The sequence below is a fragment of the Lathyrus oleraceus genome, chromosome 5, assembly GCF_024323335.1.
Source record: "Lathyrus oleraceus cultivar Zhongwan6 chromosome 5, CAAS_Psat_ZW6_1.0, whole genome shotgun sequence".
NCBI lineage: Eukaryota > Viridiplantae > Streptophyta > Magnoliopsida > Fabales > Fabaceae > Lathyrus > Lathyrus oleraceus.
Window position 1 is genome coordinate 299,479,143 of NC_066583.1, and position 25,407 is coordinate 299,504,549.

Here is a 25,407-nt window from a genome sequence, read left to right on the forward strand (position 1 = left end):
ACGAATCATGGAACAAATCTACACTTAAACTTGTTATCCAAATCATGAGTAAAGCCAACAAAAAGGATTAGGATCAAACTAAAGAAATGGGAAATTACAATCTAAATCACAACTTCACTTAATGAACATGATCATGACAATCATAATATGATATACGGATCGGAATGGAAAGTTAACTAAAGAACAATCATGGTAAAATCAAACATTAACCATATTAATCCAAACAAAATCCACAAAAAAAGAAAATATTAACACCTTGATGGATTCGGGGGAAGTTCAAGATTGGTTGAAGTAGAGTTCAAGGTTCTAGCCTGTAATGGAGGTTAAAAGGGGCGGTTATGACAGTTAGCCTTTATGAAGTTAGCTAGAAGAGGGTTTAAGTTGGTTAGAGAGGTTTTTAACTGAGCTAGGGTGAGGGAAGTTAGAAGTGATTTGCGGTATGCTCCTCCTTAGATAGAATTGGACATCCTTCTATTTATGTGAGATAGTGGATCGAAGCGTTCGATTAGGATTTCTTCAGAATTCTCTGTGTTTTGAAACTCTGCTCTCTAATCTCTTCCATCTCAAATCTTTTATTATTAGTTATGATGCATTGTATTGCTAGCTTTGGATACGCATGAGATTGATATAATAGCACTGTTAGAATTTAACAAAAGCCAATTAAAACTATGCTAATCTAAGTTACTTGGATTGAATGCTAACTTGGTGATCGAGAAAATAACAAGTGTACTATTTTGCCGATGTAGTAGTAATAGGGAAATTTCCCAAATATCGATCTCGGGGACTACATAGTAATATTAGTTTAAATCGTGATTCAATTAAACAAAAACATGAGTTTTTGGTTTGGAATAAATCTGAACTATAATTGAATTAAGTAGAATGCAAAATATAACTTTTATACAAATATGAGAATTATGCCAGGGTACGGTGTGTGATTATTTCCTGCAATGACCTTGAATGTAAATCTCCTCAACTAGTTCAAATATTCAATTACCAGATCTTAAAATTGTTTCCTCCTAAAACCTTAAAGAGAAACCTTTGGTCATTCATCCTAATAGCTAAGTCCTTAGGGAATTATGATGAAACCAAGCTTTTGAAATAACAAGATATATCTAGTAACCATAGGGTATCCCTAGCCCTAGGTGATATCTACTACAGTTTAATCGTGCAAAAACATTAATAATTGTGATCCCACAAATTGTTAACCATATAACAATCCTTACTTTTCTGATAACTAAAGCATTAAAAATATTGCACAAGTAAATTGAATAACAAACATAACATTGAGGGAATTAAGAATTTAAAGTCATTACATGATCAAATCAGGGACATCCCCTAACATTGGGGGGTTTAGCCGCTCATATTATTCAAAGAAAATACAATATTCAAATTAGACATTACAAGATATGGGGATTCCGTTGATCTTCAATCGCGGTCGCTCTTGAAGGACCTCCGTTCTCCGAAACTCTTGATCGTACCAATCTTCATCGTTCCAATCTTTGTCGTGCAAAAAGTCCTCTAAATAGTCATTGATCAATTAACCGATGTAGCAAATACCCAAAACGCCCTCCGGGGTCAGAAGTTTAAAAATTCAAATAAAATCAGAAGATGAGGCGTACAAGGCAACACGGGACGTGTCAGGCAACACGGCCGACCGTGTTGGCTTACTATTTTTCTGTTTCCATAATGCCAGTGCCAGACTTGCTAACACAGGCCGTGTCAGGTGACATAGGCACCCATGTCAACCCACTATTTTCTTCCAAAACTTCTTATTTTATCCTTCCCCTGACACGAGTGGTCGTGTCAGGGCCAGTATAACTTCAAAAATCCTTCACCGTGAGTCCGGAACGCCCGATTTCCTTGGCGAGTCTTTGGGCATTCTTGCTTGAACCTGAAAACCAACAGAACTACCAAAAGAAAGCATAAAATATAGTCCAAAGTCATAAACCAAAGATAATAACCAAATGCGAATGGAAATGTGAACATACACTTTACTTGACAAAATAATAAAACGGTAAAATAACGTGTTACCGATTTCCCGAATTCATGCCGAATAAGTGTCAGAAAACTAGTAGAATTTGTGACTGATCACTTGGTTATAATGTTATGCTAGTTATACTTTAGTTATGAGTGTTATGCAATGTTGGTGTTAAACTTGTTTGACTTTACAATTGATGTATGTATACCATTGTGATGATGATAGATAGGAAGATGTTTGCTATACCAAAAATTTGCATTTCCACATTTCGTGTATGATATGGTATGTCATGCTAGATTGAACTAGATTATGAATGAGTTCATGGTGTGTTTGAGATAACATGTATGGTTAATGAATGAAATGCTATTTTGCTTGGTTTTATGGCATGGTTAATGTAGCTTGGTGAGAATGCCAACAATTTGGTTTGCTTTTTGTAGGATGTGTAAACACGAAATAATGGAAATCAAGGCGTAGCTTCTACTTGAAGAAAGTGGTGAAAGTTTGGATCATTGTTCAAGTTTTGGACTATGGGATTGTTGTTGTAAATCTTGTAACATGATTTGGTTTGAGTAGGATAGGATTGGATGTAATGCATGGGATATTTGGAAGTTGGCTTATGTAACTTGGTTCATAGTTTTGTAACTTTGAAATTGCAAGGTAATTTAATGGATGTATTAAATTGGTTTATAATGCAATTGGAATTATGGTTTAATGAACTTGAATGTTGTAATATATGAAATGGAATGTTCGGATAAAATGTGAATTAGACGTGGTTGTTATGAATTTGAAATGATTGTATTTTTGTAATTTTGAATGGTAATGGTATGGAAGATGAAATGGCTGTAATGTAAGTTATTGGAATTCAAATGACATGGTTTATGTATGGAATCTTGAATGAAATTTGGAAATTGGGATTCAAATGACATGGTTTGATTTATGTTTGGAAATGTATGGAAAGTGATTAGATGATATGGAATTAGTGTAATTTCATTTCTTTTTGGATGGTTTGAATTGTATAGAAAAGAGAAAATGGTTGGAAAATGTATTTGTGGAAATGTAGCACAATTGGAATTTGCATTGTAACTTTGAAATTGAATGGATTTGTGGTTGTAAAGAAATAAAAAATGGTTGTAATAGAAACATTTGAATATTGCCATGTAGTGAAATTGCAAATGTGTAGATTGGTGGTTTAAATGGTTCATGGTTCATGGTTCATGAACATGATTTAAAAAGTGAAAAATGGCATTGGTTTTAACATGAATCATGAATCAAAGATGGATTATGGAGAAAATGGAAATAATGATTTAAGGTTTTGGAGTGATGAGTTGACTTTGGTCAACTGGTTGACTAAAAAGTCAACAGTTGACCAAAAGTCAACTTATGCAAAATGTCATTTTCTTTGTAGTTTTCCAATGCCTCATAGACTATGTAATGAAATGAATGAAATGTATCTTTTAGCCAAATGCATTTTGATGAAACACATGAAACAAACTTGAAGTCAAATGAAACCAACTTTGAAACAGGTGCTTTGGAAATTGCAATCTCCTAACCATGAAATGGTTTGGCCAAATAGACAATGAATCTTGAACCAATGAACCTTGACACAAAATGGAAACAATGAATGAGAATGGGATGAAACTTGGAACAAATGATGACCAATTGATTAAAGTAAATCAGATCAAATTGGACCAATGACCATATGTAATGAAACATGAATGTAAGCATGCCTCTAGGCCAATCAAAACAAACCATGGACTATGGTTTAGTAGTCAAAGTTCAAAATCAAGCAACAATCACAACCTCAAACCAAGAAGTAGTCAATATAAACAATCTATAAATTCCATGAATCAACTTAGGATTTCAAACATTTTAACGCATGTCAAATGATTCATGAACCTTCCCGATCAAGAATTAGGGCTTGGTATGCAATTGACACCAAATATAATCTCCAAGACCTCAGGCTCCTAGCAAGTATGGTTCTGATGAATCCCAGATCATAAAGTTAACTAACCAACGCATCTGAATACCAATTATCCTTGATTAGGATTTCAAACAAAGCACGAAGCTTCACAAGCAACCTCTCAAACCATGGGCCCATAATTAGGGTTCAGAAGTCAAGCTGGTTGCACATAATGTTAAACACAAGATCTCATAAGATCAAAATCAAGAATTAGGGTTGAATGCCCCGATGAATACATGGTGTAATCTTCAAGAGTCAAGGTCTCAAGGGACCAAGCAACTAGGGTTTCACCCCACATGATGAGCAATACCATATTCTTCAAGTCAAAACCCTGATTTTCATAAACCACAACCTTGAATTTATGATGTTTATTAACATGTGTTAATCATGAATGAAGGATGCACATGAACGAGACATGAATGAGTCTCAAGCCATAAGTCGGGTGAAAAGCAAAAAGGGAGGGCAAATTTTGGGGTACAACACAAGCTACTGCAAATGTGTCATTATTTACAAAATAAGATCAAATCATTTACCATAATGTTAGTTTATGTAGATGATGTTATTCTGGCAGGTAACTCACTACAAAAAATGAAACAAATTAAGGAGAAGTTGCACAAGGAATTCAAGATCAAAGACTTAGGTAAGTAGAAATACTTCCTTGGAATAGAGGTTGCTCATTCCAAACTTGGCATTTCATTATGCCAAATAAAGTATTATTTGTACTTTTACAAGATTCAAAAATACTATGTGCAAAGCCAACTTCCACACCATCAGATCCATCAACAAAACTCCATAAGTATGCTAACACACCATATAATGATATTCCGACATACATAAGATTGGTTGGAAGGTTAGTTTATCTGAATGCTGCAAGACATGATATAACTTTCTGCACTTAACAACTAAGTCAGTTCCTATTTATTCAAATAGTGAATCTTTTCAATGCAACCACTCGGGTTTTGAGATACTTAAAGTCATGTCTTGGAAGAGGAATATTCTTACCAAGAGACTCAAAGATCAAGTTGCAAAGATACTCAAATGTTGATTGGGTTGGATGCTCTGATACTATAAGATCCATTTCAGGACAATGCTTCTTTCTTGGAAGATCCATCATTTCATGGAGGATCAAGAACTAGTTAACTATATCTAGATCATCGAGTGAAGTTAAATATCTGGCTTTGCATGCTGCTACATGTAAGCTCTAATGACTTGTATACCTGTTCAAAGATTTGAAGATTGAATGCATAATGACACCAGTGCTATATTGTGATAATCATAGTGTATCACGCAATGCAACAAATCTCGTGTTTCATGAAAGAATCAAATACCTAGAAATTGATTGTCACATTCTAAGAGAAAAGATGTTTAAAGGATTGGTGAAGTTGTTGTCATGTTCTTTAAAGGACCAGCTAGCAAATTTCTTTACCAAAATATTGTTGCATCAACCTTTCAATAGCTTGATATCCAAGTTGAAGATGCTTGACGTTTATCAATTATCAATTTGTGGAAGGGTATTACAAGATGTAATTTCTTATAATACAAATAACCTAAAAGAACAACTTGACATGAAGAGATAACCATTGTAACTAACTTTTAATTATGATAATTGAGAATTAATTAAGAGGTTACAATCCTATAAATATTTGTGTAATGTAGCTAACACACACATATATATATATACATATATATATATATATATATATATATATATATATATATATATATATATATATATATATATATATATATATATATATATATATATATATATATATTATAATATAAGTAATACTTGTATAAATATGCTTGTTCATAATAACTTTTTTAAGAAATAAAAACTCTACTAATTCAAAACCAGCCTACATAAGAAATTAAAATTCATATATAGTAATTTTTACAAACCAAGGCGCTCGCACAATGGAACATAGGTCACAGAATTGTCAACAAAATTTTAGATCCTTCAACGATCAAAAACTACCATAAATGGAAACTAACATGACACATTCTAATCCTATATTGTTTCCGTTTTTTGAGGGTCAGTAGTAAATCAAAGAAATTAGAAAGACACATCCATGAATAATCAACTCTTTAGCTAATAGATTAGCACTAATCACCAGCAACCTATAAATCAGAATCCGAAGAACAAGTCCAAACGGAAGCAGAAAGCAAACGCCTTGATTTCCAATCCAACACCAACTTATTACTACCCAAACCCACCTCTTCGACCCTATACCCGTCATTGAAAAGACCCAATAACAGCTTCGCTTGGCAGTGATTTGCAAAGCTTACCGGAACTCCTCTAAACCCCGCCGCACCTAACCACTCCCCCCACGACCTTCTCTCCTCCTCTCCGTCTCCACCTGTTCTATATATCCGGCCCAACGAGCCCGCTATTCGGGGCCCGAAAAATACTCGCTCCACCAAAGCCCTGGCCCGATTCTGCATAGGAAACCCAGCCTCTAACGAATCAAACACCGCTGAGTAATGGTGAAGCGAGTCCATGAACCGCTCCACGAATCCACCAACAACAGATCCATTTTCCTCTTCCACCAACGTCACAAGCTTCGGGTTTAAAGCTTTTGCTCCGTTTAAAAACGAAGCAACCGAATCAGGTGCACGGTAACTAAGATGAGGCAGATTCAGCATGCAGTTGAAAACCAAAGCCTCTCCTCGAACAAGCTTCAAAGAAGAAGGACGGAAAGTTTCGTCGGAGTCTAACCTGCAGTGGTGAAAAGAAAACGGCTGGCCGAGGGAAGCGGCAAAAGAGGTTAAACGGCGGCCGGTTTCTTGTACGGTGGCGATTGATCTCCGTCCGGTTCCGGTTCGCGATAATGCCGTGATCCGGAGATGCGGGCTGTTGTTGCTGGAAGCTAGGGCTTGGATTAGTGAAGCCCATTGGACCCCTTCCATGATGTCGTAGTCAATGACATGGACTCGGCGTTCGTGGGCCACGGATTCGAGTATGGCCTGATTGGCGGTGAAGTGGCCGAACTTGACATAAGGAGACATGTCTTGAAGTAGTTGGAAAGCAGCGAGTGTGTCGTTTTGGTTGTCGTGGGGCCCGTTAGCGGTGAGGTAATGTTTGTTGTTGTTGCTGTGCGCACCCCCAGCGCCTTCTAGTAGGCCCTGAAGAGCTTCGGTGAAATAAGCGGCGAGTCTTTCCATGTTGGAGCCGTTGGCGTGTTGTGAAACCAACTCCTTGAGCCGAACCAATATCACTCGAGCTAAGTCGCGGCTCTTGGTGGAGCCTGTTAAGGCTTCCGCTCCAGCCATTAATAGGTGCACTAGTTTTAGCCCCTTCAAATCATCGCCATCGCCAACGCCAACTGTTTCTGTTGTTGTGGTGGTGGTAGTTGTTTCTGTTTCTTCTTCCTCCTCGGTGGTTGTGGTTGTGGTCGTAGTTGTGGTTGGACTGAGCTGGTCAAGGACGGTGGTTCTGTCGTCGATGATGGTATCCATGAGGTGGTGAAAGTCATCCGGGGCACCAGTAAAGGTGTCCCAGTTGACGATGGGGGACCAGTGGTTCCAGTTGCAACCATAACCATCGTCGGAAGTAGGGGTGTTAGTGAGGGTACTGCTGTGTCCGGAGAAGTCGAGGTGGTGGATAGCATCCATGTCCATATCCATCTCCATGGTTGTTTGAGAGAAAAAGAACAGAATATAATATTTGAGTTTGTGTATATTATTATTGAGTGAAAAGAAATAGTAATAAAAGGAAGGAAGGATGGGAGTAGTGTGGTGAGGGAGAATGAATGGTATGGGAAGAGGTTTATAAAGAGGTTGAGAGTTGATGGAGAGAGAGAAGAAAAGGTTGGAGTATGAGACAGCGGAAGTCCAAAAACTGATTGGTGAGTTGAGAGAATATTGTTATGTGCGCTGTTGTCACTAACATCATGACTGCCTACCTGATGTGAACCATCATTTTTAAATATTTTTTTTAAATAATTTATATATACTGTTTCGTAAATAATTATGACTGCCGTTTTTTTATACTCCAACTTTGTCTCGCTCTTGAACATTTTTGTTTTATATTTCAGTTATTATTACTATGTTATAGATAATACAGTAAGTTTATATTGTAAAATTTATGAATATATTTTAATATTACTATGTTATACACAAAGTTGGCGTTTCTTTAACCGATTTTTCACATTACACCCTATCATTCGCTTAAAAGATTTAAATCCTTTGTTATTTGGATGCGTATGTATTGTTTGTATTTTTATTTTATTAATTAACACTATCCTTATGTAATTTTTCCAATTGCTCATCATAACCTATTTGCATGAAATTTTCGTTTATCTCACCCTCCTCGTAGTTTGGTTTGATGTTTATCCATTTGACTTTTCTATCATATTTGTATATTTGAAGATATTAATGAATTGATTCAATGTTGTTTTATATTAGTTTTATTATAAAAAAACTTAGCCACTATATGAATTTCAATTTAATTATATTATAAAAGTCTAATCACGAACCTCAAAAGACAATAATTTAAGTGGATTAAGTTCATCAAAACTTATGTTGTATTTAAATGGAGCATGCACAATTTTTCATTAAATGAATATAGATATTTTAATAATTATTTTGAACTAAATCTAGAATAAATATGAGATGGAATAGCAGATTTTAGATATTTTAGATGAATTTGTAATATAATCATAAGATCTATGTTAATGAATGAGTAAAAAGATAATTTGAAAGTATAAATAAAATAATACGAAATAAAACATGTTAGACTTTATAAAATATCAGGTTAAAATCATTTCCACAAAATAAATGTCTCGTATAGATTGTCGTTCAATTAAATCCAATCATAAAAAATGTGTTAGAAGTCAGATTCTTCTATCCTCAAATAAATCGAACTCCCTTATATTCTATACGTATTTTGTATGGTGTTCGTCTTCGTCGTAAACTTTACAAACCATACAACATTATAATAGATAGTATTAATTTCGTTAATAACTTTAAGATCAAATAATATCAACCTAACATAAAAAGGGAATATTAACTAGTGTCTCAAAAATATTTTTTAATATCTTAAAATAATAAAATAATTTTTTTAAATATATGTATTCAAGTTTAAAAAGAATGTTTCAGAAATATTCATTAACTCATAAAAATATATAGTCGACAAATCAAAGAAAAGCTTTATATATATATATATATATATATATATATATATATATATATATATATATATATATATATATATATATATATATATATATATATATATATATATATATATAATATGCTAACTTGTGTCCTAAATACACATGTTAAGCAATTTATAAATAGAAAATTTATATTAGAAAAAATAATAAAAATAATAATTATAAAATTTTGGATAACGATTCACAAATTCCAAAAAAATATTTCTACAATTATTTTTTAATATATACCCTTAGAGCATAAGTTAATATTAATATAATTTTAAATAAATGTAGAGGATCCAATTGATATGATAAATAAAATTGGTTCAATAAATGTGAGAAGTTAGAGATACTTAATATCATTGTTGTTTTTAAATTGTATAAATTTAAATAGCGTGAAGTCCTTTAAATAAAACCTTACAAAGATACTAGTATCTACATGATAAATACTTGAACAATTTTGGCAATATGAATTATGTGGAAACTATATTTAGATTTTTTTAATAAAAAAAATCTTGAAATGGATTTTATAGAGACTAATATTATATTTAAAACAATAATTAAAAGAGATACACATTTCCAGATAATGCCAGAATATTTTAATACAGAAATGATTGTATAAATTTTAGATTAATATTGTAGTTCTTTGCAATAATCAAAAGGAACAAAAGATGGACATGCACATAGTCATGACAAACAGTGTAAAATATAGAAGAACAAATGGTAAATTGCAACTAAAATAAGGTGAAAAAATAATAATTGGAATGTATGAGGAGTGTTGAAAATATTTTATTAATTACCACCATATCCTCACATACAACATATAGAAAACATCAAAGTGAAAGCTCTGTTTTGTTTAAAAGTTTAATTTTAACCTCATACGATAACATCACAAACAATATGTACATAAACCTCTCTATCTGTATATCAAACTGAAATGTTAAAATAATCTTTAAGCAGAATTGTGCATATCCTACTGCCACATACTGTAACTTGTAACCGTCCGTATAGTACCATGACACACACTCTTTCAATGGCTGAGATTCTCTTGATTCCCACCACGTGATCATTTTGGGAATGTGTAGCCTTACACGGTTTCACGGGTACTTACAAAAAAATAAATAATACAAAGATCGTAATTTAGTACTTACTTTTGAATTAGATAGTCATAGTACCTTTAAATTCGGATGATTTTGCCAACTTTCATTGAATTAAATATGTTTTTAATTTTCATGAGTACATTTTGATATTTATTTTTGTTTTTTTAATTTTTTAATTTTACTTTCATACTAATATTTATTTTTCAAAAACTTTTCCTTAGATAGAAATAGTCCTTAAATTTTCTCGCATCCAGAAATCTAGATCTTCTCTTTTCTAAAAATTTAAATCTTTGTTTCTTTATTTTTCTTCTTGAATCTCAACTTCTTTTTTAACATGTCTTTCTTTAGATTCATCAAATATAGTGACATTCAAAGTCATTCGCTTCGCCATCCAACAGTAAGTTGTGTCATTGTCGTTGAAGCTGTCAAAGATCTGCTTCCCCTTCCTCTTGTAGAACAAATCTAGTTTTGATAGTATCTCCATCCAATCCTTCGCAACAAGATAATGTTCAACTAAGATTCGGTTAAAGAGTATCCAAGTTCTTCGTTCTTCCCATTCACTTAACAATTTCATCAAGGAAAACCTTCGCATAGACCTTTACCATTACATGTGATTCCTGGTCAAGAAATAATAATCGGCCTCGGGATGCAAGGAGCTACTTGTTGGTTAAGTGACTTCAAACACAATATGGGAGGTGACTTTCGTTTGGAAAATCTTTTCTAAATCAAAATCTTTAACAAAATAAGATTTTGAAATAAGTTGGTAAAACAAATAAGATAAAAGCAACGAAAATAAGAAAATCAGATGGATGAAAAGTAAAGAGTTAACGGAAGAGATAAAAGCACCAGGGATTTATATAGGTTCGGTCTAATGAATTGACTTACTCGTCTCTCCAATAATTCCTTCTTGAGAGTTTTCACTATGATGTGAGCTTTTAACAGGATTTTCCCATGAACCTCCTTACATAGGATTGGAGTTTTACAATTACTAACTTAATCAAGCACAAAGTTTTAACTACCGCGATCTCCAAACCAATATATTTTACCACAAGACAAACTTGAATCAACTAAGAGCTTTTAACATTAGGCTTAACTTGTGAACCGAATGAGAGTTTTAATTACAAAGACCTCCCCAACTAAAATGAGATTTTAACTAGTTTACATCAACAACCAAACAATAGCTTTCAGTTGGTTTAACTCAAAATCAAAACAAAATTTCTCAGTAAGGGGCATTTACACTTTTACCCTTACACCATACAACACCTCATAGATATAAAAACTTTTCACTCTCAAAAGCACTAAGGCAATAAATAAAGAGAGAGAGAGAGAGAGAGAGGTATTTAGAAAATGTTTTCTGGTGTGAATGAAACGAGAAATGACCCCTCTGTTTATTGGACAAAATATGACTCAAATATGGAAATAATTCACGCGTTTTTAAGGCTCATTATCAATTATATACATCCCATAATCGATTATGAAATATACAAATGGAATATTTTCAAAAGAGGTGTTACTAGTCGATTATAAGTCCTAATAGTCGATAATGAGGCATTACAAAAAGAGATAATCGATTGGATCTAAGGGATAATCAATTCTTTAGTGTAAACTAGACTTACAATGAATTGTTTGAAACTGTAACCAACCAACCGAGCATAGAAACATTTTTCTGGTGATTTTAGTAAAATAAGATAGGATTTTTATCATTCAAAAGTATTTGTGATTTGTCTTAGTAAATTCTAGAGCTAGTCTTATACCTTTATAGACACAAATCACTCGCCGCTTGACATGAGGTGTTTTCCTCCAAAGATGAGCTTTCATATCTTGATCTCTAAGCACCACAACTTGATCAGATGACACATTGATCTTCGAGCATCAACACTTGATCACATGAGATAATTTGACTACAACATCAGATGACACCTTGGTCTTTAAGCCCCACCCGTTGATCACACCAAATGGTAACTTCACTTATTATCATCCGAATCAAAAGCCTTCATCAACACTTCTGATGAAGACTTCATTAAGAGCATTGCCAACATCAAAATCAAACATATTTCTATAGATATATTTTGGTAAGTATTGATTATTTTACCAAGTGGGTCGAAGTTGTTCCTTTGATCAATGTTGACCAGGAAGTAGTAATCAACTTCATTCAAAGTCATATTATTTACATGTTTGGAATTCCTGAAACCTTAACCACTGAACAAGGTAAAACTTTTACTGGTCGAAAGATGGTTGAGTTATCTTTAGACTCATGGATCAAACTGTTGGCATCCCATCCTCTATTATGCTCAGGCAAATGGTCAAATTGAAGCAGCTAACAAAATTATAATATGCTTAATTAAGAGACATATGGGTCAGAAGCCAAGAAATTGGCATAAGACTCTAGACCAATTTTTATGGGCTTGTCAAAATTCTCCTAAAGAGGTAGTTAATTCTACTCCATTTTGACTGACATTTGGTCATGATACAATGTTACATATCGAAACTTATTTACAATAAAATAGAATTCAAATACAATTTGAAATTCCTTCTGACCATTATTGGAATATGATATTGGGTGATTTAGTTGATTTAGATGAAGAAAGGTTGGTTGCCTTGAACATTCTCATAAGACAAAAAGAGTGAATACTTACAGCTTACAATAAAAAAGTCAAGTCATAAACTTTTGCAGTTGGTGATTACATCTGGAAAGTCATTTTACATATGGATCAAAAAGATAGAATCTTGGGTAAGTGGTCACCAAATTGGGAAGGCCCATTTTGAATTAGCCAAGTATTTTCAAATAATGCTTATGAGATTGAGTAGTTGACCCCTGAAGGTCGAATTTTAAGAATAAATGGTAAGTACTTAAAAAAGTACAAACCTATGTTGTAGGAGATTCGAATAATGGATGAATAATACTTAGGAAGTAAAGATGCTAAATGGCATTAAAAATTAATGGGTTCCAAAATGGAAAATAGTCGTTAATACAACCGAATAACAAAAAAAAGATAAAAAAATTCAAATTGGAAAAGTAGTTTTGAGCTTCTCAAAGCGCATCTTAGTGAATCTGATCTTGGAGTCATTCACGGTGTCTTTAGAATGTTGAATAACCTCAGCGCATAAATAACCTCAGCATGTTGAATACCAATCTTGGCTTTCTGAACTAGTTTTTCTTCAATAAAAGCCAATCTTAAAATTTTCATCTCAACTTTATGTCGCTCTGCTTCTTCAATTTTCTGTTGTAATTCATCCATTTATTTCATCCAGCTTAAATTTTTTGCATTGTAAGTCGCCAATTGATCCTTATCTTCTTTTTCCTTTGCTTCCAACTCATTAATTTAACACTGAGATTGAGTGACTAAGCCCCATTGTTGAGACATATCATTAGTTTATAGTTTGAGTCTACTAGCAAACCCTTTCTTCATCTGGATGTTTGAGCGGTTTTCTCAAGGAATGAATTGAATTCAAGGATAAAGTCGACAATGGAGTCAGGTGAGTCTAGATTATTCAGTTGTTTCAACAAAGCCTTAATCTCGTAGACAACGACATGATTGTATTTGATGGTCTGAAATAGATCCATGTTGATAATCTTCATTTTTGTTGAATAAGTGCAACAAAAGGATTTCCAGAAGGCTTACTCCCTGAAGCAGTTGAGGAACTTGGGGATTTTTCAATTGAAATACCCCGACTGATCATAAACATCTTTAAAGCCTCGAAAAGGTCCTTCTATTCGATATCCTTTAATTCTTCTTGACTTAGAAGAATGGTAGGAGAGTTAGATGAGGAATACTGAACGGGATAATGGATAATGGTCATTATTGTCGAGAACAGACACTCATTGGCTGCTTGCGAAGTTGTTAGAATATGAGACACTTATGATCTTTCTTTTTCGAACACAATAGACTGAGTTTCATTTTGGTCTTGATTTTCTTGGCTTCGACCAACATCTGGTTTTTCTTTTAATTGGCAAGCATCTTGGTTCCCCTGAGGTTGAGCAACACGATCAGTGTTTTCTGGTGTTGGAACACCTTTGTCTGGACCAGTCAATTGATGGTCAAAGTTATGAGCCTCAAAATCAATCGAATGATGTTTAGAGTGCTGATTATCTTGGCTATAGATGGTTGTTCAAGATATTGGTCTTTGCCTTCTTCATTGATTGGTTCAGTGGTGTTTTCCTCTACTAGAGTGTTGGGCGTTGTTTGTTGTAATGGTGAGTTTACAGTAGCTTCATTATCGGGGTAGGGGAAAATGACAGAAATAGGTAGTTCCTATAGAGAAGAGAAAACTTGAATTAGATTATAACATTGTGAGATGTGGATCAACTAGGAGGTGTAAATGAACTCAAAACACCTTATTTTCCTTAAATCTAGGACTCAAATTCTCACTCTCTGAGCTTTCATCAAGAGGAGTTTGCTTTGCTCGTTCTGCCTTCTTTCAAATAAGTTGAGGTGTTTCTTCTTCCTAGTCCTTATCATCAATGGTGATAATAGGTTCTTTTCTTGATTTTTTGGATGCACTAGCCTTAGAGGCTTGGCTTTTTGTTTTCTTTTTCTTGCTCCATCGAAGTTATAGATCCTCGATAGAAGCCATTTTCTTCTTAGCATCTCGCGAGTTTGAGGCTGTAATTTTTGTGAGGCGATGGTATGATATTTAGGAGGTATGGGTTGGGTAGAGACCAAGCTTTTGTTACTCTCATCGGTGGACTCGACTTCTTTATCTCTTTGTTCATATTATAACATGCATAATTATTTGTATAATAAAGAATGAAGGTAAAGAAATAAAAAAGAGTCAAAGAATGGTTTAAACTTGTGTTTATTCGCTATCAAGAGTTGCATATACTTTATATTTTTTGGCTTTATTTTTACTTGGAGTGGCAGTGGTGGAATTGCTTCCTCTTTTTCGACTCTGGAAAAAGAATAAACAAGAGAGAAAGCCAGACATGTTATCAAAAGAAAATAAAAGGTTTAGAAAATAGACTTGTTTTGCTTCTTAGGGTTGGATGGGCTTTTCATTAGTGTCGACTGCTTCAACTTCCTTCCCTTTCTTCGACCCTTTTGGAAGAGACACAACTGCAAGGTTTTGACACAAGTAAATAAGGTGAAAACATAAAGTGGAGTTAGTAAATTCTACAAGTTTTTAATTTCACCTTCTTGGATGGTTTCGAGGACTTGAACATGAACAATGTCAATTCTCAAGGGCAGTGGGAAATTGTGTATATTGCACTTAATTGAAACTACTCTTTGGGCATATTTTTTCAATTCATTGTTTAAAGCTTACAAAAACCCACAAATAAACCAATATGGAACTGGTGGATGAAAAGCCAAGCCAAATTTACAAGTTGACAATGATGGAAGTTTGGAAAAATAAAACTTTAAAGCAAAATCATACCTATCTTTTACATAAGGGGGAAATTCCAGTTCTGGGATATTTTTAGTAATTTTAAGTTTTAAAGAAAAGGTTGCATCATAGATAGTTTGACTAAGTTGACATGGGTTATACACAATTTCGAAGTAACATTCAAAAGCTTGAATTTCTTTTATGTGCATACCTCGACTTTAGTTCTTCCATTTAGTCTGCAGAGAGGAGAAAGCGTATGTTAAAAGTTATAAAAGAACTTAGTGTTCCACATAAACATCAAGAAAATAATCCAACCATCATTCTTCAAATTATTGTATGCATAAATCAGAAGCTTGAAATTTAAATGGGGTTAGAGTAAGGGTTACTTGGCATGATAGTCTAAACATGCTTGATAGCTTTCCTCCAACAGAGTATTGGTGGTCAAAGAGATTTCGTCCTGTGATACGGTGAACTGACTTTGTGTTTTTGCTTTGAAAAGTAATGTTGCGGATAGCAAGAGTCGCCACCGACTTTTCTTTTATCCAATAAGGAAATGAGGAAAAGAACAGGAAAGACCTCGATTAGATTTTGAGTTCGGGAGGTATATTATACAAAGGGAAGGTGTTAGCACCCTTTGTATCCATGGTTATCCATGAGCTCTTAATTGCTTAACTCACTTATGTTTTCCTTGTTTGAGAAAGTGTTTGAGAAATGTGGTGTGTTTAGAAAATATTTTGAAAGGAGAATTTAACTTTGTAATGATTCTTGTACGAATGTATACAAAGTGTTTGTCTCGTTTGATTTTGAAAGATGTTTAGAAAAATATAACTCGGCGATGATTCTGGCGCGAATGTATACCAAGTGGTGATTTTCTAAAAGATGTTTTGAAAAGTGTGAGGTGTGAAAAGTATTTTAAGCTGTGAGCAAGCATATAAGAGTTATACCTAACCAAAGTCTTTATAGGTATTTCCTATCCTTAGGAGGGTAAAACTGTCCTTACTATTGAGAAGTAAGTAGTCTTATCCTTTGGATGTAAAGGGACATCGTGGGGTCGTCGATTGGCTATTGAAGACAACATTTGTAAGGATACCTTAGCATTCGAAGGGACGATCATCATTTAATCGTAGGCTACAACGAAGGGTCATCGAGGGACAAAGTCATATATTCGAAGGCAACGTTCGAGGGACAAGGTCATATATTTGAAGGCAACGTTCGAGGGACTATGATTTATCTTGTAGGGACATTGACCTTTTGATCGAAGGGACTATGACTTATCTGTTTAGGGATGATGATGATTTAATCGAAAGGGTCTTTGCTAAGGGTATCCCCACATTCGCGGGACATGACCGTAATATCGTAAGGCAACAAAAAGAGCGTTACCCTAGAGGTGCAAGTGTGGAAATGATATATTATCTTGAATTAATTTATCTAAGTTCGATTATTTATCTTTCCATGCAATCCTATTAGCATACATCTAGTTATATTCATAGTATGGAAAAATTAAAGTGCGGAAAATAAGACTACGCTATTACATGGCTTCGGGATGGGGGGTACAACATTAAAAGGGCATACAAAATAATAAAACCTAATTAAACTAAAAAGAAAGAAATAAAAAAAAATTCTAATTAAATCTATTACATAGAAAGTTCATGACAAATGAAATAAATAAACTAAATTTAAGAATGAATTAAGAATATTTTTAGTCTATAATAATAGAAACTTTTTTTTAATGAATTTATGGAAAAACTTAGACTAAATTGATAGAAATTTTAAAAGAAAAGAGGAAAAAAATATATAATTAGATTTTTATTATTCAAAATAGCCCATTTTAATTAATTATAGTGGAAAGGGAGTAAACATAGTAAAACACTGAAAAGCTAAAAAATAGGTCTTGGGGGACCGAAACTAGGACCTCTACGTTGCAGTGAGGGGGGAGCTACCAATGAGCCATGTTGGTTCATTCGTTATTTATTCGCCTTCATTAAAATATATATTAATTCTACATGGATTTTTCCATTTTGACACAACACCACCATGCATGTTACAACTTTCTCTCTTACGGCAAGCTACTTTATTTTTTCTCATGCTGTTTCTTTCATGTGAATACAACAAACCTATAACTTCATCTTATATCAAACCACACACATAAAATAAGATCATATGTAATCATCATGCAATAATAAAAATAGCCATGCACAAATCAAGAAGCTTATATTATTTTACTCATGTATTAGTTCTCTTTACTGCAAGTGATAATGATAAAATAAACCTTACACATACATGTTAAAGACAACCAATGATTTATATTATCACCATTATATCATCATCATCATTATTATGTAATAACAGCATGTGAAATAAACATAATCATGCTAGAAACGACACTCATATAATAATAATTAAATGGCAGATATAATTCTTTAATCATGCAAACAGAATTTCTCCAACATGCTATGACATATCAAGAACAGATGCATACTTGAATAAAGCAATATCAACATCCACCAAACCATGAATACATCATCTCAATATATATATTAAACCAATATTATTCATGCATGAATTAAGGAGTATTGCAAGGTAATCATGCTGGATGCAAATTCCATAATGAACACTTACTGAGGATTTGATTCTTCTAGCTTGCTCACTGTATGTGTGTTGTTCTTACTCAAGATATGAGTGCTTTATGGTTGCTTCTCTTTTCCCTGCCCGTGAATCTTCTTGCTTCTGCATTGCCTTGTGTATCTTCTTCTCCTGTATCTCTCCTCTTTTTTCTCTTCCCTCTTGCTGCAGCCATATGAAGTATTTATAACGGTGTGGATTAGGGTTTAACCTTGCTAAATATTTGGATCCCTTCCTATACTTTAGGAGAGTTAGGATTTAACCTTGCTAAATATTTGGATCCCTTCCTATACTTTAGGAGAGTTAGGGTTTAACCTTGCTAAATATTTATTAAATACAAATATTATTATAAATAATGAATAATTTAAATAACTTTTAACAAATAAAAATTAATTTAAATTTTAGTTACATAATTGAATTAAAATTTAAACATATTTCTATTTTTACTTTCATCATTTAAAAAAAATCAAAATTATTCTTACTTATATCAACCAAAATTATTTTATAATTTATGGGCCTTTTTTTAAAAAAATGTTACTCTTATAAATAAATTTTATGAAGTAAAAACGTGAATTACTAAATAAATACTATTTATAAATAATGAATAAATGGAACATGAGTCACTAAATTATAAAAAATAGTTATTATAATTTAATGAGCTTTAACAAATAAAATTAATTTAAAATTTTAATTATACAATTAAAATTCAAATCTATTTTTATTTATCATTAAATTAAAACTATTTTATTTATATATATAAAATTTATTTATATCATACAGATAACCAAAATCATTATTATTTTTTATATCTGTATCACATAATAAATAAATTAAAATTTATAATTTATATGAGAATGTATGCTAATGAATGAATGCAAATGTGAAATGAATGCCATGCATGAATCAATTTATCATAAAAATTAACAGGCAAATTTTGGGGTATGACACGTCCTTATGAATAAAAAGGGACTTTGGTAGAAATTAGCTAAATCTAAGTTGTCTGGGCACCAGGTTTGGTTGAGAACTGACAAGTCCCATGCCAACTTTCTCTATTGAAGTTTTAGTCGATATGAGAGTGAGTGTAAGGAAGGCTGCTCAAATGTCGAGGGCTTTAGAATGGTGTTCAGGAGAAAGAGTTGGAAATTATCTATTAAACCAATCTAACACATATCTTTGATTGACAAATGGGGCCATGGAAGAAATGAATGCAGCAGTCAACGTACATAAAGAAATAGTCTTTGAAGGCCTTTTTAGTTGAACGACTGGTATCTTCTAGAGTAAGTAGAACGAGCCTAGTGCCTTCGGCCTGTCTATTTTCAACTTATCTTGTCAAATCATATGGGATGGTGACCTTCAAAGAGGGTTTGAAAATGACATTAAGATAGAGTTGTAGGAGCCACATGGGGCGTGATATCAAAAGCTAGTCATCAGGATGGTTTATGGATTTTATTTCGGAGGCAGTAATCCCTAACGTTTCATAAAGGGAACCTATGATTAGTTTGTTGAGACAAGTGTTTTTCCCCTCATGGACCTGAGTGGCCAAAGTTATGAACTTCTTGGCTTTCTGTAGAGAAACAGAGCAAAAGATGAAGTCGGATAGCCAGAGGATGAGGAAGGCAATGTGTTCATAATAAGAAATCTCTTCATCGTCCTCGTGATGGTCTTCAATATAATTACTGAAGCCTGGACGGGTGAAATAAAACTTAGGCTTGATTTTACTTTTGAGAATGGGGTCGAGGGTATCCCCAATTGGTTGAAGACTAGTAAAAGCAGCCACATAAAAAAGAGTGAGGGTTATCATTCCATAGCGGAGTTGAAAGGTGTTGGTCGAACCCTCCCAAAAGTATAGAGCTGAAATGTACATATCATGGTTGTATTTAGGATCAGTTATAGACAAGTGAATCAAGTCATATATACCTTGATTTTTCCATATTTTTTCTTTTTTTTTTCTTTTTTACTATGTCCAACCAATTGATATAAGCTTCATTGCTGATGGTAGGAGAAGAGCGGAACACACGTAAGGGTGAACTCATAAAACCTAATTCATATATAGTGTCTTCAAATGCACGATATTTGCAACGACGATGGCAAGGAAAATTTTTCTTTAATTTATCAGGTTCTACAATGAATATGGGAAATGGAACCAAGAACGCATGAACTTTTCCAGAAATGAAAAAAGATATTAATACTTGGGAATCCCAAATAATGCTCTTTTCCTTCTCTATCGGAGGTTCAAGAATGTCGCTTTAATTGTGGATGAACATATGTTCTTGAAGATCAGAAGCAGATGGGATATGAAGTTATTTCTTCGAACCAGAGGAATCCATTGTTGTTAGAACTTAAGAAGAAGATTGTTGAAGTTAAGTTTGCAGAAAAGTGAAAAGGCTCTTAGGGTTCAGAGAAGAAGAAGTTGGCGAAAAAGAAGAAATAACGAATGAGGGTCTATATATAGCTTGTGAAGTGAAACTTTTCAGTTTCCCCATCTAAATTAAGACCCACTAACATTTGATTTTCTGAATTAAGATTTGTTTTTAAAATGGTCAATTCTTATGGCTCGTGATGGCCTAGTAAATTGGAATGATGATGACATGTCGCACACACGTTCTTGGTGTGACGGTTTGGGGAAAGTAGTTATTATGACGATGACATATACGTACATCCATGGACAATGTTGAGAGTTATTAAAAATTCCAACTTTCTTCCATATTACAAACATGATCGAAAGTGACATTTTTGGGGACATCTGTTAGCCTGAAGATTTTAGTTTAGCATTTTTGATATGAAAGTGTGATACAAAAGCATGAGATGGTTTACCAACAATTTTGACATGTGGATTACTTTGACTGAGGTGGTGAGTTCGACTTTCCTACCAAGTGTTTTTGGACTTAGCGTTTTCTGGAATTCAGGTATTAGACAACATGGAGACCCACGAAACCTGGTTTGGAGGAATCTCAGGAATAGATCCACAAGATTATGATCACTCTCTCTTCAAAACATGTCCAGAATTTCGAAAAGGTTTGCAGTGATTTGACATATTTGATAGGATTGAGGGCAATAAAATAAATACGTAAGTTAAAACACAAGCAGTTTAATCACATTTCGACACCACTACAGGGTTTGATAGAAAAACTCCTCGACAAGAGCAATTTAGAGACCGTTTCAAAGACCAACACGTGGAAGCAAAATAGAGGATAAAAGGTCACGTAATGGTCTACATTTCGAGTGATGAAGAGTACACCGTTATCGACAGTTATGAAAATGTAGTATATAAGCAGATTTCATTCATGTAAGAATGGTTTACAAATTTTATCAATATCCTCTATAGAACTCGAGTATCCAAGTCATAGAGAGAAAAAACTTTGTAAAAAAAAAACATGTATGAATTTACGTCCCTTTTATAATTCTTTAATCATAGCACTTTATTTAATTATTTTTATTGTTTTTCTTTGTTTTATTTGTTATTGAGATTTTCACCCATTTTCTTTGCATTTAACTATCAAATACCCAAACACAAATATAGTTTTTTTTGTGTATAAAATATCTATTTTCTTTTCCGAATTTAATCATTTAAATGAACAAAAGCTTTTGACTCGATTTACTAAAAGCAAACACTAAATAATACGAAAGTGATTTTATTTTCTGAAAATAAAAAAATTTAAAAGTTTATTTATACTTTTCCTTACTTGTGGCAGATACTATTATAAAATAGTATAAAATGATCACTATAATAGAGAATTTCCATTAACAAGATGAGATTTCTCATTGATCGAAGAGCTGTTAGATATAGGTTCTCTTATTGATGGGCACGGTTCTATTTTTTTAATGAAGGTGTATCAATTAGAATGACCCTTCACTAATCAAGGTATCTGTTTAAGATTCAATACTCGTCACAAGACTAATAATCTTAGGTTTATTTATAACGGGAAACATAATTAATGTTGTCTACCTCTAAGGGCACAATATTGTTGATAACGTATTCATTGACATAAATCACTATTTAGAGTTTTTAAATGTTCACCCACCCACGCCTAAACCTGTTTCATTGCATATTTGAGACAAATAATTGCCACGAATATACGTGACAAATCAACTTGTCATAACTTGACGTTGAAATTTCATTAAATTAAGTTTATTGATTTATGTCAAATATACAACTAGCACCTTGAAATATTTATCAAGGGACGAAAATAGATCTATTAGCAGGCCCCGCAAATCACGCTATTTAACACGTTGAAGAGGTTTTGTATCATATACATTGCCTTTCATAGATACCTAAAAGTTACTACATAAAGTATAGACATGTACATTTCCTATATTGCCAATGATAATGAAGACATAGTCCACACTATTGGTGTTTTGTTAGGTACATATACTTGTACCTATGGCTTTGAAAAAGACTTATTTTGATTTGCCACACATGTCAATTTGCTACAAAATTCATTTCATAATTTTTAATAAAACTCGATTGATTTTGCATTTGGTAACCCTCTTACTAATATATTTGAAAGTGTCAAATTAAAAGTAAAATACATATATTTGAGGTGAATTTGAGGTTGAATCTCATATTTTCTCAAGAAAGTTGATTAGTAGTAAAAATTTCTGATTCAGGTTGAAGAAAATTGATACTACTAGTTTGTTCATATTATTATTTATTAATGTTATTTTAAAAAATATATATATAATAAAAGTTATATTAATGGTTATTTTATAACTGTTAATAAATTTAAACCATATCCCTTTAAATTAAAAAGTTGGATAATCATATAAATTTGTGAGTCAAAAGTAAAATAATAAAAATGTACATGTTATATATTTGTATATAACATAGCCTTGAGCTTTATTTGGCTAAAATGTGTATTCTAGTGAAAAATAAAAACAAAACAACAATGCTAAAATAAAATTAATCAATTTGAATTGGTTTTTCAAGAAAGATAACAAACCGACTTGTTTTTGTGGATTAAACGAATTGAACGCCTAATCAATTTTTTATTCAACCTCAACTAATTAAATTAGTCGATCTAATCTAATTTCTAAAACGTAATTGAAAAAGGATAATTAACCTGTGCTAATAGTTATTTGTATTAATTAATTAAGACAGTCATTGGAATATATATATATATATATATATATATATATATATATATATATATATATATATATATATATATATATATATATATATATATATATATATATATATATATATATATATATATATATATATATATATATATATATATATATATATATATATATATATATATATATATATATATATATATATATATATATATATATATATATATACTACCTAGTCCCTAATTATATAAACAAAAATTCTAATATTCTCTTATCTCAATCTTAATATAGATGAATGGTGTTGTCGCCGTAGTAGAGATAGGGATGACAAAATGGATCGGATATGTCGGATCGTGATTTTTTTCTCATTAAGAAAAAATGAAGATTCCTTAATTCTTCCGGAATTTGTAGTTAACGGTTGCTATTTGTCCCTAAATTTTTACTTTTCTTTTGTAACTGTTGGGTCAAGTTAAATTTTTTGATTTATTGCCTTAAGTTAGTCTGTGTCACCTAATCCCTTTAAAAATAAGATGGAGTGGGTTTTGCTCCTGAGTTTTTTTTTTTTTTTTTTTTATTTAGAATGAAATTTGACAAGTGTATTGAGGATGCCAACCCACTAATATTTTTTCTTTATTGATAAAAAACTAGAATTTAAATACTTATATCTAAGGTCGCTATGAATTTGAAAACTTGTTTTTATGTTATTTTGCTTAATGTGATAATGAATGCTAGTTGCAACCATGAAAACTAATAATTTATGAGATAGGAATTTAAAAATTGAAAAGTAATTAAATAGTAAAAAAAAAGTTATTGGTTAGTAAAATACTACAATATTTTGTATATATATTATTGTTCAGTGACTCTTAAAAGTGTGTGTTATTATTTGGAAGGTGATGACATATGGAATCAAAAATCAATAAGGTATAAAAGTTTGTAAATAAAATAGTAAATCAAACCGTAAATAGAGCAGTAAATCATATTAAAATTGTAAATAAAGTAGTAAATCAAATTGGAAAGAAAAAAAAAGAAAAAAGTTTGGTGGATCAGTTTGCCAACCCGCCAACTCGTTAGTAAATGGAGCGAATTTGACTTTTGTGCCCAGACATCTAAGTTGATTTGCCTCGCTTTTGAGTCACACGCTTTCCATCCCTAAGTAAAGACAAGATTTTTTTCGTTGTCGCCTTTGTCTATTAGATTTTCCTTGTTCTTAATAATCTCTTCGCTCTCTATGTTAAGAGTTCAAATTTGACCTTTTCTATCATTTGGGATAGTTGGACCCCTTTAAAGTGGTGATCTTCTCTTGACAACTTTTGGAAGATTGATTTTCCTTCAAAGAAGATAGTTAGGCCCCCTTAATGTTGTCTTGCTTGAAATCTCTTGCCCTTTGGATGCAGATAGAGTAAAGTGAGTTTCTCATTTATTTGTCACTTGTAAGATAGTTATGTCAGTGTGATATAAGATCTTTCATTAGTTTGGGTGATTAGTGGTTCTCCCAAGGGATCCTAGGCTCCATTTTTAGTTTATTCTCCCTTTAGGTGGTAGGACTAAGATCAGGAGTGAACTTGCTATGATTTCACATTATGTAGTTTGAATAATTTGGAAACCTCAAAATTATATAATTTTCTCTATCTCATCAACAAATATGAAAGATGTAGAAGAAAAAAGTATTTTCTGATGGATCATCATGAGAGGGAAGCATACACATTGGATCAAACACTTATCTAAAGGTCAAAGAATCACCCAAACAGGTGAAAGGGAACCACATTTTCATCCAAAATCTTAAGGTGATAGGTGTATGGGTCATCTTACTTATAAAGTACTAAACTGTTAGATGCCCAAAAGTGCTTCTTTGAGCTATCATATGTGGGCATCTTTCACTCTTATTCCTTGCTAATGTGGTCAAAACCACATTCATTTTACATAGAATGCATCACATTGATAAGCAAGCTTGGTGCCTTTGATTTGTGTGTTATTGTGCAGGAAAAGGCATGAACTAATTGAAAATGAAGACACAAGAAAATTGGCAAAGGAACCAAGTTCACAAGCATTCTATCTGCCAGCTCGCTAGGCGAGGATGTGGCGAAGCAAAACCTTCGCTAGGCGAGCTCCTAGCGAAAGGCTCCAGTAAATTGGTTAATTAATTCGCTAGGCGAACTGAAGGCGAAGTGGCAGCGAATTCAGTCTGTTTTG

The 25,407-nt window shown here is 32.7% G+C and overlaps 1 protein-coding gene across 1 annotated transcript; it reads right to left on the bottom strand.

Moving 5' to 3' along the window:
• Positions 1–5,802: 5,802 nt before the first annotated feature.
• Positions 5,803–7,814, bottom strand: LOC127084105 (protein NODULATION SIGNALING PATHWAY 2). The gene has a single exon (XM_051024496.1). The coding sequence runs from the start codon at positions 7,569–7,571 to the stop codon at positions 6,060–6,062; it is 1,512 nt and encodes a 503-aa protein (XP_050880453.1). The 5' UTR covers positions 7,572–7,814; the 3' UTR covers positions 5,803–6,059.
• Positions 7,815–25,407: the final 17,593 nt, after the last annotated feature.